This window comes from Gopherus flavomarginatus, chromosome 3, assembly GCF_025201925.1.
Source record: "Gopherus flavomarginatus isolate rGopFla2 chromosome 3, rGopFla2.mat.asm, whole genome shotgun sequence".
NCBI classification, from domain to species: domain Eukaryota; kingdom Metazoa; phylum Chordata; order Testudines; family Testudinidae; genus Gopherus; species Gopherus flavomarginatus.
This window is the reverse complement of record NC_066619.1, coordinates 35,889,504-35,906,334: the sequence shown is the minus strand read 5'-3', so window position 1 is coordinate 35,906,334 and position 16,831 is coordinate 35,889,504. Positions and strand designations below refer to the sequence as shown.

The 16,831-nt window shown below is 48.2% G+C and overlaps 1 protein-coding gene across 2 annotated transcripts in view; it reads right to left on the bottom strand.

Annotated features, from left to right (window-relative positions):
- The window catches only part of DDX4 (DEAD-box helicase 4), a 116,816-nt gene that overhangs the window by 68,247 nt on the left and 31,738 nt on the right, over nucleotides 1-16,831 (bottom strand). For both annotated transcript variants that reach the window (XM_050946952.1, XM_050946953.1), the window contains one exon: nucleotides 15,860-15,904. In XM_050946952.1, the coding sequence (XP_050802909.1) occupies nucleotides 15,860-15,904 (45 nt within the window). The remainder of the gene's footprint in view (nucleotides 1-15,859; nucleotides 15,905-16,831) is intronic.

Below are 16,831 nucleotides of genomic sequence, written 5' to 3'. Positions count from 1 at the left end.
AATCCTCACTGTGGTCTCTGGGTTAGATTCCAATTGTGCTAAGATATTCAGGTTCTCGAACCCATCCGCAGGCAGAAAGGCTGTGGACTTGTTGAAATCCAACACTGGAATCTTTGAGCAGTAGTTAGGTTGGACTTCTGCATGCTGACTTTCAAGACCAGATGCACCGTAACTGCTAACACCTTGGTGAATGCCCTCAATGCAATCAATAGTCCAAAGGTAGCAACTCAATACTGAAAATGTTCATGACCTGCCACCAACCCTTAGGTACTTCCTGTATCATGGAACAGATATATGGAAGCATGCATTTTGGAGGTCAAGAGATGCAAGTCAGTCCCCTGGATCCAGGGAGATAATCATCAAAGCAAGCATAATCATCCTGAACTTGATTTTCAATCTAGGAACATGTTAAACATCAAGCCCAAGACGGACTGTCATCCCCTTTTCTTCTTTGGGGATGACAAAGTATTTGCTGTAGAATTCCCTCCTTAGGTATTGAGGTAAGACCCTTTCTTTCACTCTAAAAGAAGCAAGAGGACCTCTTGATATAGCAGATCTTCATAAAACAGACCCTTGAAGAGAGATTGGGAAAGAGGGTTGGGAGTAGGCACAACATGAACCTGGACAGAGTATTCTGTTGTAATCGTATCCATAACTCATTGGTCTGAGGCGACACAGGAACACGTGTGCCTGACAAGGGCTAGATGGTCCCTAAAAGAAACTCCGTGGTTCTGGATCAATGGGAGTAGGTTTGAACCTTCTGATAGTCCTATCAAAACAAAAGTAGATATAGAACATTGTGGGTTCTATATTATGTTTTGCTGGGATGGAGACTGCAATGAGTGAGCTGCAAAGGTTGTCTGTGTCCTCTGGAAACTGGAGAGATGTGTTTCTGGAAGGGTCAGCTAGTCTCTGGTGACAGGAAGAAGATGGAGCTGATCTTTATGAGATGTATAATTGTGGTCTGATGTGCTTTCTTTTAGGGACTAAAGTGAAGATTCTGAGGGATCTAAGTTGACTTGGAGTGCTTCAGTGTGTGAAGGGTTTCATAAGTTTTGGAGCTGAACAACACTGATCCTTCAAATGGCAAGTCCTCCACTGTAAATTGCACCTGCAGATTAAGCCCCATCCTTGCAGCCACAAACTCTTCCCAACTAAACCTCTAGTCACCGAGTAAGACACTGTATGTAACACATCCAGCCCAGCCGAGAAGCTGGTCTTTGCAATTAGATGGCCTTGTCTTCCCTTTGCATCTACGAGTAGCTTGTTCATAAAACACATGAATTTTTCAATTCAATTCAGGAATTCATACTTGCCCATCAGGCCTGGTAATTTTTAATACAGCATTGCAAACTAGTGGCCAAATAAACCATCTTTTAGGATCACGGTCTTTTATTCTGATGTGTATGATGGGTTGATATACTGATTAATCAATCTGAGACCACAGTGATCAATAAAGGTTTGGTCTCCCGAAGGCTACAACATCCGGAGTATCATCAATATCATTAAAATGAGAGACCCTAAAAGTACACGAGAAACTGCAATTTCTCATAAGTCCCTTTATTAACGTATCTACCAAGCAGATAAACAATCCCACAAACAAATATAGGAGCAGAGAGAGAAATAAGCCAAAAAGTGTTCAGCCCTACAACTGGCATCCATTACATCTCCTGCTGGGGGACCCCAAGTATGAGTCATTATCTTCCTCGTTAGTCATCATTACCATCCTCACCTGTAGTTGTCATGCTAGCATCTTCCCAGGTGTTCCCCCACAGCAGAGAGGTTGGGCAACACCTTATCCTGAGTTACTCTTATGCCTACAAAGGCTCATACATATGTGTAAGGGTTCCAACCCTCTTTTTCTTATCTATACTTCCACATACCACTCATTTAGGAGTGCCCCATTTTCATAGGCTACCTCCTGAGTTCCTTCTTTGCTCATTAACATCAAATAGTTACCATTGCAACTTGTGGTCAAGCTAAAATTCTCAAACATGTTACTATGGATCATACTGGGATATAAAATGGTTACTTACCTCTCATAACTATTGTTCTTCGAGATGTGCTGCTCATGTCCATTCCGATAGGTGTGTGCACGCGCCACACGCACGATTGCCAGAAAGCTTTTTCCTAGCAGTATCCGTCGGGTCAGCTGTGGAGACCCCTAGAGTGGCATCTTTATGGCGGTGTATATACGTCCTCGCCGACCTGCTCAGTTCCTTCTTGCCGGAGTACTCCAACAGAGGGGAGGCGGGCGGGATTTGGAATGGACAGGAGCAACACAACTCTAAGAACAGTTATGAGAGGTAAGTAACCATTTTTTCTCCTTTGAGTGATTGCTCATGTGCATTCCAATAGGTAACTTCCAAGCAGTTACCCTGGGGGAGGGGTCGGAGTTCACCTAATCGCCAAGTGCAGGACAGCTCTACCAAACCCAGCATCATCCCTCACCTGCTGGGTAATGGCGTAGTGGGAAGTGAAGGTATGAACTGAAGACCAGGTTGCTGCCTCGCAGATATCCTGGATAGGGACGTGCGCCAGGAATGGTGCGGATGCCACTTGAGCTCTGGTAAAGTGCACCATAAGCGGAGGGGCTAGAACTTTAGCCAGGTCATAGCAAGTCCTGATGCAAGACGTGATCCATGATGAGATGCGCTATGAGGAGATTGGGAGCCCCCTTGTTCTTTCAGCGATAGCAATAAAGAGCTGCGTTAACTTACAAAACGGTTTTGTGAGTTCAATATAAAATGCTATGGCAAGTATAATATTCAAGAATGGAACATGTGCTCCCTGTTAGTGGCATGGGGTTTAGGAAAGAACACAAGCAAAAATATATCCTGGCTCATAGGAAACTGGGAAACAACCTTAGGCAGAAACGCAGGATGGGGGCGTAGCTGCACCTTGTATTTATAAAATACTGAGGTTGTCGGCCAGCTTGTTCTGCGCTCCCGGAAGGTGCGACACCTGCAGGTGAATGGAGTGGGCGATAAAAAGGTTCCACAGCACGAGGGATTCCCAGAGGGGAGAGGAGCAAGCACCACCCTGTTTGTTTATATAGAACGTTGCTGCAGTATTGTCTGTGAGCACTGATACGCACATGTCCTGAAGATGGGCCTGGAACGCTTGGCATGCCAAGCAAACCGCCCTCAGTTCCCTCACGTTGATGTGCAGTGATAGCTCTACATAAGACAGAGGCTCTGGGCTCTGATATTGCCCAGATGCGCTCCCCAACTAAGCACCAAGGCGTCCATGACCAGGAAGAGCACAGATTGGGGTTTTGCAAAGGGTACTGCCACATAAACCAGCTGTGGTTGCAGCCACCAGTGGAGAGTGGAGACCCCGAGGCAGGCGGGTCACTATTGAGTCCATTGAGTCCCTGCCTGGTCTGTACACCTGTGCTAATCACACCTGGAGGGGTCAAAGGCACAGCCTGGCATGTTGTACCACGTATGTATAGGCTGCCATGGACCCCAGTAGTCCCATACAATTTCTGGCCGCGGTTGTAGGGAAGTGGAGTAAGGTCTTGATAATGTCCATGAGCACTCTGAAATGCAGTTCTGGAAGGTACACTCCTGTGTGCATGGAGTCCAAGAGAGCGCGGATGAACTCTATTCTTTGTGTGGGAGTCAATGTGGATTTGGGTTCATTCAATACAAGTCCCAACCTGTGAAATGTAGCCCGGGCCAGAGATACGTGCTCTGCCACATGTGCTTGGACCTCGGCCTTTATGAGCCAGTCATCCAAATACAGGAAAACCTACACCTGGTGCCTGCGGAGAAAGGCCACCACTACCGCCATACACTTGGTGAACACCCGGGGGGGGGCCACTGAAAGGCCAAAATGAGAGCACCCTGACCTGGTAGTGCTGGCTGCTGGCCACAAATCTGAGAAAGCGTCTGTGGGCTAGGATAACAGCAATGTGAAAGTATATGTCCTTCAACTCAAGGGCGGCATACCAGTCTCCCGGATCCAGGGAGGGAATGATAGTGACCAGAGAGGCCATGTGAAACATCACCTTTTTAATTAATGTGTTGAGGTCTTGTAGGTCCAGGATAGGCCAAAGCCCACTCTTGGCCTTGGGAATGAGGAAATAGTGGAGGTAGAATCCCTTGCCCCTGAATTCCTGAGGAACCTCCTCTATTGCCCCTAGAGCTAGGAGTGATTGCATCTCTTGTACAAGGAGTTGTTCATGACAGGGGTCCCTGAAGAGGGACAGGTAAGGGGGGGGGGGGTCAGATGGCAGAAGGGAACAGAATTGGATAGAATATCCCACCCCTACCATGCTGAGGACCCAGCGGTCTGATGTGATCTGAGACCAAGCACAGTAGAAGTGGGAGAGCAGATTCACAAAGCGTGGAGAAGGATCCAAGATGGCGACTGATGCGCCGTCCTTGGGCACATCTTCTAAAGTTAGGCTTGGAGCTGGGGGGCTGTTTGGCTGAACCCTGGCCTTGGCCCAAGGAGGACTGCAGTGGGTGCCTCCTATTACATATGCCTCTTCTCCTAGGTGGCTCTCATCAAGGAGGCCTCAGGTAGAAGCGGGACAGGGGCTGAGATCTAAAGGGCTTTCTCTGAGGTGCGGAGGCGTGTAGCCCTCGAGACTTTAGAGTCGCCCGAGAGCCCTTTTGGCTGTGCAGGCGCGCGTCCATGTTCTGAGTAAACAGGCCCTCACAGTCAAAGGGGAGGTCCTGTATGGGGTTCTGGACCTCTGGCGGGATACCCGAAACCTGGAGCCACGCACTGTGCCTCATTGCTATGGCGGTGGCCATGGTTCAAGCTGCAGAGTCCGCTATGTCCAGTGCTGCCTGGAGGGCGGTCCTAGATACCGCCCTACCCTCCTCCAGGAGCACACCCAACTCCTTGCGAGAGTCAGCCAGGATAAACTCCTGGAACTTAACCAACTAACTCCAGGAATTAAAGGCATATCGGTTAAGAACTGCCTACTGATTCGCTACTCGAAGCTGGAGCCCACGAGTCGAATAGACTTTATGGCCAAAGAGATCCAGCTTCTTGGTGTCACATGACTTAGGTGCGGGTCCTGCTTGTCCTTGCCGTTCCTTGTGGTTTGCTGCATCAAACCACCAGAGTCCCCAGTTGGGGGTGGGTAAAAAGGTGCTCACAGCTCTTTTGCGGCACAAAAGAGCGTCTCTTGACCCCTTTAGCCATTGGTGCTATAGAGCCTGGGGTTTGCCAGAGCACCTTCGTGGTGTTCTGAATTGTCCTTATGAGGAGCAAAGCTACTCTAGAAGGACCCTCAAGAGTGAGACTGTCCACCATCAAATCGGAGTTCTCCATAACCTCCTCTGCCTGGAGGAGAAGGTTAACTATCACCAATGGATACCAGGGGCCACCAAGACCTGCTTGGGAGGGCAGCAGAGTGGTGGAGGTGCCCGCCCCCACCTCGTCCGGTAAGGAGGAGGAAAAGGTTTCCCCGCTGGGGTCTTCCTGCCCCTCAGGTTCTCTGGAGGTCGGGTCAGGTACTGTGGAGCTCCCTGTGACTGGAGGTTCAGGTGCCACCAACATCGATGGAAGAGGGGCTGTGCTTGTCTGTGGCTGTTCAACAGCCCTGTCCCGTATTGGGTCCCCAGGGGCCCTAGAGATGTAGTGTGTCATTGTTGTCGCTGATGGAGGGACACAGGAGGCCGATACCACCCAACACTGGCCTAGAGCCCTGACCCTGAGCCTGGTGGTAGGCCCAAAAAGTCCAAAAGGGTCATTGCACTGGGCCCTGCCACTAGGCAACTGATGGCTGGTGCTGGTTGTTCTGCTGGCCTACAGAGCCGGGATCAGTTCTGGGACACGGAGTGGTAGTGGCTGTTATGGGACACAGATGATTCTGCTTCTGACGAGTATTCTGTACCTGACCATGGGGGAGCGGAGCCAGACAGTGCTGGGGAGCCCGAGATTGGCGCCGCAACATCATGAGTTCCCCTCCCGCGTGAATCAATGGTGGTGCCACCATGGGTGCTGCCCTGGTGCGGTGTCGTAATCGTCCACGGTGCTGGGCATTACACCGCAATCGGCGCCGGGGCCGGTGCCACTGGTGGTGCCTGAGTTTGCGAAGTCAGGTCCTGCACCTGCAGGGCCGGGTACTACGCTGTCATGGCAATGAGGTCTCGAGCTGCCTCATGTGTGTCCAGAGTGGAGGGGAGATCAAGCTCTTCCTCCAAATCATCCCAGGTAGGAAAGTCCATTCTCACCGAACTCAATGGCTTTGCAACTGGAGCCGGAGTCAATGGTGCTGGTTCTTGGGGTCTAGATCAAGGGTGTCCTGCTAGAAGATACGCCCCACTGGAATCCCTCCTTGGCTTCCTGACAGGGAAACGTCCCATCTGGTTACTTTTTCTTATGCAGCACCAGGGACTGTAAACAGTGCCACTGCGTAGCACTGGCCTTCTGGGCCAGGGAGCGGTGCCATTGCTCCCTGATGAAGTTCTTCCTCAGTGCTGGGACGTCCCGCACTGAGGCCGGTGTGCTACGCACCGAGGATGCTGGTGTCAGCTCAGGCTGTGGCTGAAGGGCCAACTCCATCAAGAGGTGCTTCAGATGGTAGTTCCGCTCCCTCTTAGTCCTGGGTCTTAAGCTCCTGCAAATAGAACACTTATCTGTCTGATGGCCCTCTCCAAGGAATTGAGACAGGCAGCGTGCAGATCACTTGTTGGCACAGGTTTTGCACACCTCTTGCACGCCATAAACCCCTGCGACTGAGGCATGCCCGGGCACTGGGGAGAGTAAAACGGGGGGAGGGGCAGCCCCTCGAAGTAAGCTAAACTAATCTACGACAACTAGCAACTATCGAACTATTTACACAGAAATAAGGGAACCACTAGGTAAGGCACTTGGCAGAAGCAAGAGACTGAGCTGTTCTAACGACCGTCATGGGAGGTAAGAAGGAATTGAGCAACCGGCAGGTTGGCAGGGACGTACATACACCACCATGAAGGCCGCACTCTAGGGGTCTCCACAGCCAACCCGATGGGAAAAGATTTCCGGCGATCGTGCACGCGCGCATACACACCTATCGGAATGCACATGAGCAATCACTCGAAAAATAACTGATACACTAAGACATTCTCTAGTCTATTGTTGCACAGTTTCCAAAACCTCAGCACTTCATCCTTCACTGTAATTTTGTATTTTACTGGTACAGGGATCTCAGTAAACTAGTCATGTCAACCTGTTTCAGCCCTGAGGCCTATGGCCAAGCTACATCTCTTACAGATCTAACGCCTGTAGACCTTGTGTTACAGACTTGTATTACTTACACAACTAATATACAATCATCAGTGACACAAACTTATTGGCCCTATATCCCTGTAGTGAAAGTCAAATCTAATCCATTACTCATACATTGATCACATATTGTATTTAGCTGCAGATATGACTTTTCATTAGCAGTCATCACTACTACTGAGGACAGTGCTGCATAATTATAAAAATAACTCAGCCCCTTCCTCTCAACATTTGAGATTTTGTCTGCTTTGTAGGCAGCAGGGGCACTATAGATGTGTCAGCCAGATCACTTGTGCGGGGTCCATAATGGCCTCGTTCATCAGAAGTGCTATCCTTCTCTGAAAAAACAGATTGTTGAATATCCATTAGTTTATGCATAGTTTCCTGGATCTCCTCCACTGGGATTTGTAAGGAATCAGACTGAGTCCTGAAAACTCTGAAAGTCATCCCACTGAGGCATACCGGGGATGAAAAGAAAACATAGTGGTTCCCAACAGACCCACCAAGGAAGAAACTGTGTTTGGTACATCCTAACACTGGGAATAAGGCTGAGCAGGTGGAAGTTCAGAAGCAGACTGCATAGCCAGGGCGTTAGGAAGAGTATCAGAACTATCCAGACCAGCCTTTTATTACCCTTTATGCCAGGGAAAGACCAAGGCCCCCCAGTATGGCACATTGACAGATGGATAAGGGCCTGGTGGATACGGTGTTAAACTACGTCGCACATCCAGGACCTGCTGCGCAAGAGTATTTGTCTCACAGTGAGTACTTTGATCCCTTATTCAAAACCAAATAAAGGTGGAAGAAAACTACTAGAAGAATACTTATGGGAGTTTTCCATTCCCTGCCTACTGTCTGACACCAGAGAGGAAGCTGACAAGAAGGAACACATCTACTCTAAGTAGGCCCCACAGACATGGGCACTGATGGCAGCACCATCAAGGCACTCTGGGCCACAGGTTGTGGAGCCTATGAAGGTAGTTCTGGCATCAATGGAGATTCCAGCTCCGGCAGCACACCAAGGTCCATCGGTGTCATAAATGTCAATGGTGCCCCATGGTACTGAGGCAGAGACAATGCCATGGTGTCCCCCAGGCCAGCATAGATGCTGAAGCCTGTGGCACTGGATGCAGTGGCATCAAAACAGTCTTTGCCCTCCAAAGAGCCTTCATCAGTCTTTGATAAAGCAGCTTTCAGCAGTGGCACTCTCAATAACAAATCCAAGTATAGTCTGCTTGGGTCAAGGACTTCACACCGTCATGAGGTCAAGCTTCAGTATAACCACATAGGACCATGAAGTCTCAGAACTGGAGAAAGAGGGTAAAGCTCTTCTTTAAGCTCTTTGTTTGGAATCTACTCCTGGGGCTCCTTGTGACCTATTCAATTTCTGAGAGTGTCTTGTCAGATTTGGTTGATCTTGGAAACAGGACTGAAGATGAAGCCCTGTGCATCAGCACCCACACTCTTCAGAACAAAGATCATATTTTCGGGGTTTAGTGGGTTTTTTGGGGGGGGGTGCCCTTTTGTGATTCAGGGTTCAATGCCAGCCTCAGGGACTTGCCCATTAAGTGGATTTGCAACTGGGTTGTGACGATTTTCCTTGGATCAGCTAGTTATTCCTTGTTTTCTGAGGCAAGCAACCACCACTACTAGGCATTTGTTGAAAACCCTTGTGAATGCAGACAAACTCAAGAATCAGACCCTAAACTGATAGTGGTTTTATCCTTCTTGAAACTTTAAGCATTTTATGCACGGCATGTATGGCGATATGAAAGCAAACATGCAGGTCAAGAGCCGCAAACCAGTCCTGTGGCTCTAATGAAAGAATTATGAAGCCTAGAGTTACCACTCTGAACCTGATGCAGCAAATAAAGGCATTAAATGCCCTCAGCTCCAAGACAGGGCAGCATCCTTTTTTCTTGAGGATTAGAAAACAACTGGAATAAAACCCCTTCCCTCTGCACTGAAGCAGTACTTCCTTTACTGCTGCCACAGAAAAGCAATTTCACTTCCTGCTGAAATAGTCTCTTTGAAAAGGAGTCTCTGAACAGAGACAGAGAAGGGAGCGGGCAATTGGGTTAGAATTGTAGGAGGTATATCCTTGTTTCTATAACCCAGAGATCTGATACTACTACGTTCCATGTTGAAAGACTGCCTCCAAATAGAGAGTGGATGAAGATTAAAGATCCATCTCCATCGTTGTACAGCAATGGTTTCCAAACTTTTTACGCCCAAGATCACTTTTTGAATTTAAGGGCAACCCAGGATCTAACCCACCCCTTCCCCAAGGCCCTGCCCTGCTCACTCCATCCCCCTGCTTGCCATTGCTCACTCTCGCCCACCCTCATTCACTTTCAGCAGGTTGGGGTAGAGGGTTGGGGTTCAGGGGGTGTGCAGTCTCTGGGCTGGGGCCAAGGAGTTGAGGTGCAGCACGGGGTGAGGGGTGCAAGCTCTGGGTTTAGGAGAGGGCTCCAGGCTGGGGCACAGTGCTGGGATGAAGGAGGGGGTTGGGGTGGCACTTATCTTGGGCAACTCCTGCTAGGCAGCAAAGAGGAGCTGCCACTAAGACAGGCTCCCTGCCTGGCCAGGCCCCAGGCCGCTCCTGGAAGGGGCCCAACACCCCCCTGAAGTCCCAGGCAGGGGGGCAGGTGGCTCCACACACTGCCCCTGTCTGCAAGCACCGCCCCCAAAGGCCACAGCTCCCCGTTCCTGGCCAATGGGAGCTGTAGGGGCAGTGTCTGCAGGCAGAAGCAGCATGCAGGAGACCCCTGCCGCAGGGGCTGCATCGGCCACTTCCGATAGCAGCTGGACTGGGGCAGGCAGGGAGACTGCCTTACTGGCAGCCCTGCTGTGCTATCGGAGATCGCGATCAATTGGGAGGTTCTCTAGGATCAACCAGTTGGTGACTACTGTTGTAGAGCACCTCTAGACCAATCGTCAAAATGATTACTTCAAAGTTGTGACAGGACGGGGTGTGGATGTTGAGGCCAAAGGACTCCTCTTTTGAAAGCATAATCTCCTTCCATGGACGGTCAGTGGACCTGATGGAGGCTATTACTCAGCATCTTTTATTATGTGGTGCAGGGCAGCTTTCCCTGCTTCCTTCTAGGAGTTAGTGTATATATTCCAAGAGAACAAAGTGCAGCCTAGGAGTCCTTCAACAAATGAAGAGCCTCATCTTTCCTTGCAGTAAAAAGAGCAGGACCCTCAAAGAGAAAAATTTAAGTAGAGCATCCTGGCTCCAAACAATTGAAATTTTCATCGAATGGAATGTGGTGTCAGAAGCATCCAGAGCTTCTTGAAGCAATGTCCTGGTTATCAACTGTACCTCAGAAATCAAAAATTTAAATTCTGTCATGCCTCTTGCAGTAGTTTGTCAACAAAATCCAGGAACTTATAATAGCAGGATATGATTATATGAGCTAAAAACACTTGGTAGTTAGTGATCCTAAATTATATGCTGGCTAATGATTAACTCCTAACAAATCAAACTGTTTTGGTTCTATATCCCAGTGGTTCTCAACCTTTCCAAACTACTATACCCCTTTTCAGGAGTCTGATTTGTTTTGCATACACCACATTTCACTTCACTTAAGAACTACTTGCTTAGATACTCAGATATAAAAATACAAGTGTCACAGCACACCATTACTGAAAAATTGCACACTTTCTGATTTTTACCATGTAATTATTTCAATTTTTTTATTTTATATAAATATTGTACTTACATTTCAGTGTACAGTATGTAGAGTAGTTTAAACAAGTCATTTATGAAATTTTGGTTTGTACTGACGTTACTAGGGACTTTTACGTAGCTTGCTGTAAAATTAGGTAGATATTTTAGATGAGTTCATGTACTCCCTGGAAGACCTCTGCGTATTCCCAGGGGCACATGTACCCTGGGTTGAAAACTACTGCCATATTCCAACATTAAAAGGGATAGCTCCCTTTAAGAGGGAACAGTTTTAAATCCCAGGGATTTAGAATCAGACAGGGCTAAATCCCCAGGAAAAACAAACAAACAATCTTCCTGTCAAAACAAAACCAACTGAACTATACAAAATATTAAACTCATAAGCTATCCTATGTTAAACCTAACCACACTATTATATTCACATCTATCTACACATCTACACTAAGATTAGAAAAAAGTGTGTTGTGACATGGACACTGACGGTATGTCTACACTACGGGATTATTCCGATTTTACAGAAACCTGTTTTTTAAAACAGATTGTATAAAGTCGAGTGCACGCAGCCACACTAAGCACATTAATTCGGCGATATGCGTCCATGTACCAAGGCTAGCGTCGATTTCCTGAGTGTTGCACTGTAGGTAGCTCTCTCATAGTTCCCGCAGTCTCCCCCGCCCCTTGCAATGTTGGGTTGAGATCCCAGTGCCTGATGGGGCAAAAAACATTGCCGCTGGTGCTTCTGGGTACAGCCTCACCCCTCCCTCTGTAAAAGCAGCAACAGCCAACCGTTTCACGCCTTTTTTCCTGGGTGAACTGTGCAGACACCATTCCACGGCAAGCATGGACCCTGCTGAGCTCAAGACAGCAATCATGGACGTTTTAAACACCTCACGCATTCTCGTGCAGTCAATGCTGAACTGGGACCTGCAAAGCCAGGTGAAGAGGCAGCAGCTACAGCAGAGTGGCAATGAGAGTGATGAGGACATGGACACAGAATTCTCTCAAACTGCAGGCCGTGGTGTGTTGGAGAGCCTGCTGGTAATGGGGCAGGTTCTAGCCATTGAACGCTGGTTTTGGGCCCGGAAACAAGCACAGACTGGTTGGACCGCATAGTGTTGCGGGTGTGGGACGATTCCCAGTGGCTGCAAAACTTTTGCATGCATAAGGGCACTTTCATGGAACTTTGTGACTTGCTTTCCCCTGCCCTGAAACGCCAGAATACCAAGATGAGAGCAGCCCTCACAGTTGAGAAGCGAGTGGAGATAGCCCTCTGAAAGCTTGCAACACCAGACAGCTACCGGTCAGTCGGGAATCAATTTGGAGTGGGAAAATCTACTGTGGAGGCTGCTGTGATGGAAGTAGCCAAAGCAATCATTAAGCTGCTGCTACGAAAGGTTGTGACTCTGGGAAACGTGCAGGTCATAATGGATGGTTTTGCTGCAATGGGATTTCCTAATTGTGGTGGGGCGACAGATGGAACCCATATCCGTATCTTGGCACCAGGGCACCCAGTACATAAACCAAAAGGGGGACTTTTCCATGGTGCTGCAAGCACTGGTGGATCACAAGGGACGTTTCACCAACATCCACGTGAGATGGCCAGGAAGGGTTCATGACGCTCGTGTCTTCAGGAACAACTACTCTGTTTAAACGGCTGCAGCAAGGGAATTACTTCCCAGACCAGAAATTAACAGTTGGGGACGTAGAAATGCCTGTAGTTATCCTGGGGGACCCAGCCTACCCCTTGATGCCATGGCTCATGAAGCCATACACAGGCAGCCTGGACAGTAGTCAGGAGTTGTTCAACTACAGGCTGAGCAAGTGCGGAATGATGGTAGAATATGCATTTGGCCGTTTAAAGGCGCGCTGGCGCGTATTACTCACTCGCTCAGACCTCAGCCAAACCAATGTCCCCTTTGTTATTGCTGCTTGCTGTGTGCTCCACAATCTCTGTGAGAGGAAGGGGGAGACCTTTACGGCCGGGTGGGAGGCTGAGGCAAATTACCTTGCCGCTCATTACGCGCAGCCAGACACCAAGGTGATTAGAAGAGCACACCAGGAAGCACTGCGCATCAGAGAGGCTTTGAAAACCAGTTTCATCATGGGCCAGGGTACAGTGTGACTGCTGTGTTTGTTTCTCCTTGATGAACCTCCACCCTAGCCACGATTGACTCATTCCCTGTAAGCCACCCACCCACCCTCCCTCTTCGATTACCGCTTGCTTCCTAAGGAAATAGTCACTCATTTAAAAATCATGTATTCTTTATTAATATATTATAAAAAGGAGGGAGAGAACTGACAAGGTAGCCCGGGTCGGGTTTGGGCAAAGGATAGGAGGGAAGGAAAAGGCCACCAAAAAAAATTCAAAATAATGACAGCCTTCTGGTTGGGCTGTCCATTGGGGTAGAATGGGCGAGTGCAAGGAGCCTCCCCCCACAGGTTCTTAGTTGTCTGGTGGGTGAGGAGCTAAGGAACATAGTGAGGGGGCAGGATGGTTATACAGGGGCTGCAGAGGCACTCTGTGATCCTGCCGCCGTTCCTGAAGCTCCACCAGACACTGGAGCATGTCAGTTTGATCACGCAGCAGCCCCAGAGTTGCATCCCACCACCGCTGATCTTCCTGCCGCCACCTCTCATCTCGAGCCTCCCTCCTGTCCTCATGGTCACTGGCATCTTTCCTGTACTTTGCTACCATGTCCTTCCACTCATTCAGATGAGCTCTTTCATTGCGGATCACTTCCATGATTTTCGAAAACATTTCTTCTCGCCCCTTTTTTTTTTCTGGAGATAGCCTTCGGGAATGAGTAGGGAGACTTGAAAACTTTGCAGCTGCACGAGGGAGGGAAAAAAGGGAGAGAAGTATTTAAAAAGATAGATTTTACAGAACAATGGTCATACTCTTTCACGGTGAACAATATTCACCTTACATAGCACATGTTTTCACTACAAGGCCGCATTTTCCATCTTAATATTGAGTGCCTGCAGCTTTGGTGTTACAGATCAGGTCCAGGCAGCGGAATTCCGCTTGCATACGGTCATGGTAAGCCATTGTCTTTCGTCTTCTGCAGCCAAATAGCAAGCAAAGCCCATTGAGTGCTGCTTCTTTCCTGTTAACGTGCAGCAGCAAAAACCACCCCGTGGCTGGTATCATGGAAGAAAACACCCCCCTTTACTCCCCCTCCAAACCACGTGGCTGTTAGCAGGAAAGATCCCTGCTACCCAAACGCAGAAAAGCTCAGTGCCAATCACGACCCCCGTCTTTCCCCCCACTTGGCTACCTGCGGGGAAGGATTTCTTTTAAGCCACAGGTAAACAGCCCAGTAGGAATGGCCATCTCTGTCCCCTTACTTAAATTCCTGAATTTCAACCAGGTTACCATGAACGATATCACTCTCCTGAGGATAATACAGCGAGATAAAGAACGGATGTTGCTTGAATGCCAGCAATCACCGGGACTATACGCAGCTAGGCTTTGTCATGCAATAATACCAGATTACTTGCTACCTGCATGGCGTGGTCAAGTGTCCTACCATGGACGATGGAATAAAGCAGCGCTGCCCAGAAACCTTCTGCAAAGACTTTTGGAGTACCTCCAGGAGAGCCTCATGGAGATGTCCCTGGAGGATTTCCTCTCCATCCCCAGACATGTTAACAGACTTTTACAGTAACTGTACTGGCCGCAAATGCATCCCAAGTCCTCAGGGCAAATTAATCATTTAAAAAATGCTTGCTTTTAAACCATGTCTTATATTTACAAGGTACACTCACCAGAGGTCCTTTCCATGGCTTCATTGTCTGGGATAGTTGCTTGGGAGGGCTGGGAGGGTAATTACGTCAGGCTGAGAAAAAGCTCCTGGCTGTTGGGGAGAACGGAGTGCTGTGTGCTCTCTACAAGCTCGTCCTCTTCCTCCTCATCTTCCCCACCAGCAGAATCCTCAGCCATGGCTGCGATTATCACCCCACCTCAGAATCCACGGACAGGGGTGGGGTAGTGGTGACAGACCCCCCTAGAATTGCATGCAGCTCAGTGTAGAAGTGGCATGTTTTTGGCCCTGCCCTGGACTTTCCGTTTGCTTCTTTGGTTTTCTGGTAGGCTTGTCTGAGCTCCTTAACTTTCACATGGCACTGTACTGAGTCTCTGGTGTGGCCTCTCTGCATTATGGCCTTGGAAATTTTTTCAAATGTTTTTTCATATTGTCTTTTGGAACGGAGTTCTGTTAGCACGGAATCCTCTCCCCTTACAGCGATCAGATCCAGTACCTCCCATGTGGTCCATGCTGGAGCTCTTTTTCGATTCTCAGGAGACTACATTGTTACCTGTGCTGATGAGTTCTGCGTGATCACCTGTGCTGATGAGCTCTCCATGCTGGCCAAACAGGAAAAGAAATTCGAAAGTTCGGAGCTTTTCCTGTCTACCTGGCCAGTGCATCTGAGTTCAGATGGCTTTCCAGAGAGCCGTTACAATGGTGCACTGTGGGATAGCTCCCGGAGGCCAATACCATCGAATGGCGGCCACACTAACTCTAATCCAACATGGCAATACCGATTTCAGCGCTACTCCCCTCGTTGGGGAGGAGAATAGAAATTGGTTTTAAGAGCTCTTTATATCGATATAAAGGGCTTCGTTGTGTGGACGGGTGCAGCGTAAAATCGGTTTAATGCTGCTAAATTCGGTATAAACTCGTAGTGTAGACCAGGCCTGGAGTGCCATCTCACAGCCCTGGGTAGTAACAAGGAATGAGCAGTAGGAGGGCTTTTAGAGCGCATGCGTGGCCTCAGACTCCAATAGTGAAAAGACTGAAATCTCTAGCACATGGGAGCATGTGCACCAACAGTTGAATTTATATGGTCACTCACTCAAAGAATGTTAGACTCCCTTGGAAATAGAACAAACAGATCTGCTATCAGTGTCACTTCATCTTTGTACCTTACCTCCTCTCCTTGAAGGTGCTCTTGCTTGGCCATCTTCAGTAGATTCTTCAAGAAAAATGCATTAAAATTAAAATTTAAACAAAACTTTTTTTTATTATTATTATTATTATTATTATTATAATAAATAGGACTGAGCTCTTACCTCAATATGAGAAATTGGGGCTGTACTTGTCTTCCTGAAAATACTAAAGGCAATTCAGGCCATGGCTACACTGGCGTTTTACAGCACTGCAACTTTCACGCTCAGTGGTGTGAAAAATACAGCACTGTAAAGCCTCAGTGTAATCAGTGCTGCAGCGCTGGGAGCGCGGCTCCCAGCGCTGCAAGCTACACCCGCAAGGGATGTGGTTTACATGCAGCGCTCTCCCAGCGCTGACGCTCCGACCACACTCAAGTTCTGTATCACATTGCTTTTTTCCCCTCACAGAGTATAATAGAATAATTTAGTAGAGCTACCTGGAGGACTTAGCTGGGATGGATGGTGGAAAGATCAGCCCCCAGGAAAAACAAGTAATATATTCTTCATTCTGGATCTTGAACTCTTTCCACTTCCAGGTGTCTGACTAACAAAATGCATAAGGAAGCAGAAAGAGAAACCCACATTCCCTCCTTTCCCCCCTAAAATCAGTAGCAGTATTCTATTTTGGGACCATCCTTTGAAGTGCCTTTCTCCTAAAGGATGCTTTAGCAAAGCAGTAATGATCAAGCCTGATGGATGATCAGCTGAGAATTTTAGTGATTTCAACCCTGATGGCTGACACCTTTTCTACAGAGAATGATAATGTGAAATATACTGAATGGGTTCTAATAGCTTCTGGAATTGGTTAATTAGGGGCTGAATATGCTTTAGTGACAGCATTTAACTCTTAGCTTTGGAGAGTTGGACGCCATCAGGCACTAGATTTAAGGTGGATGGAAATAAATAGAGGTGATGTTCTTGTGAACTTAATAAGGCACATTTCAACTTTTTTA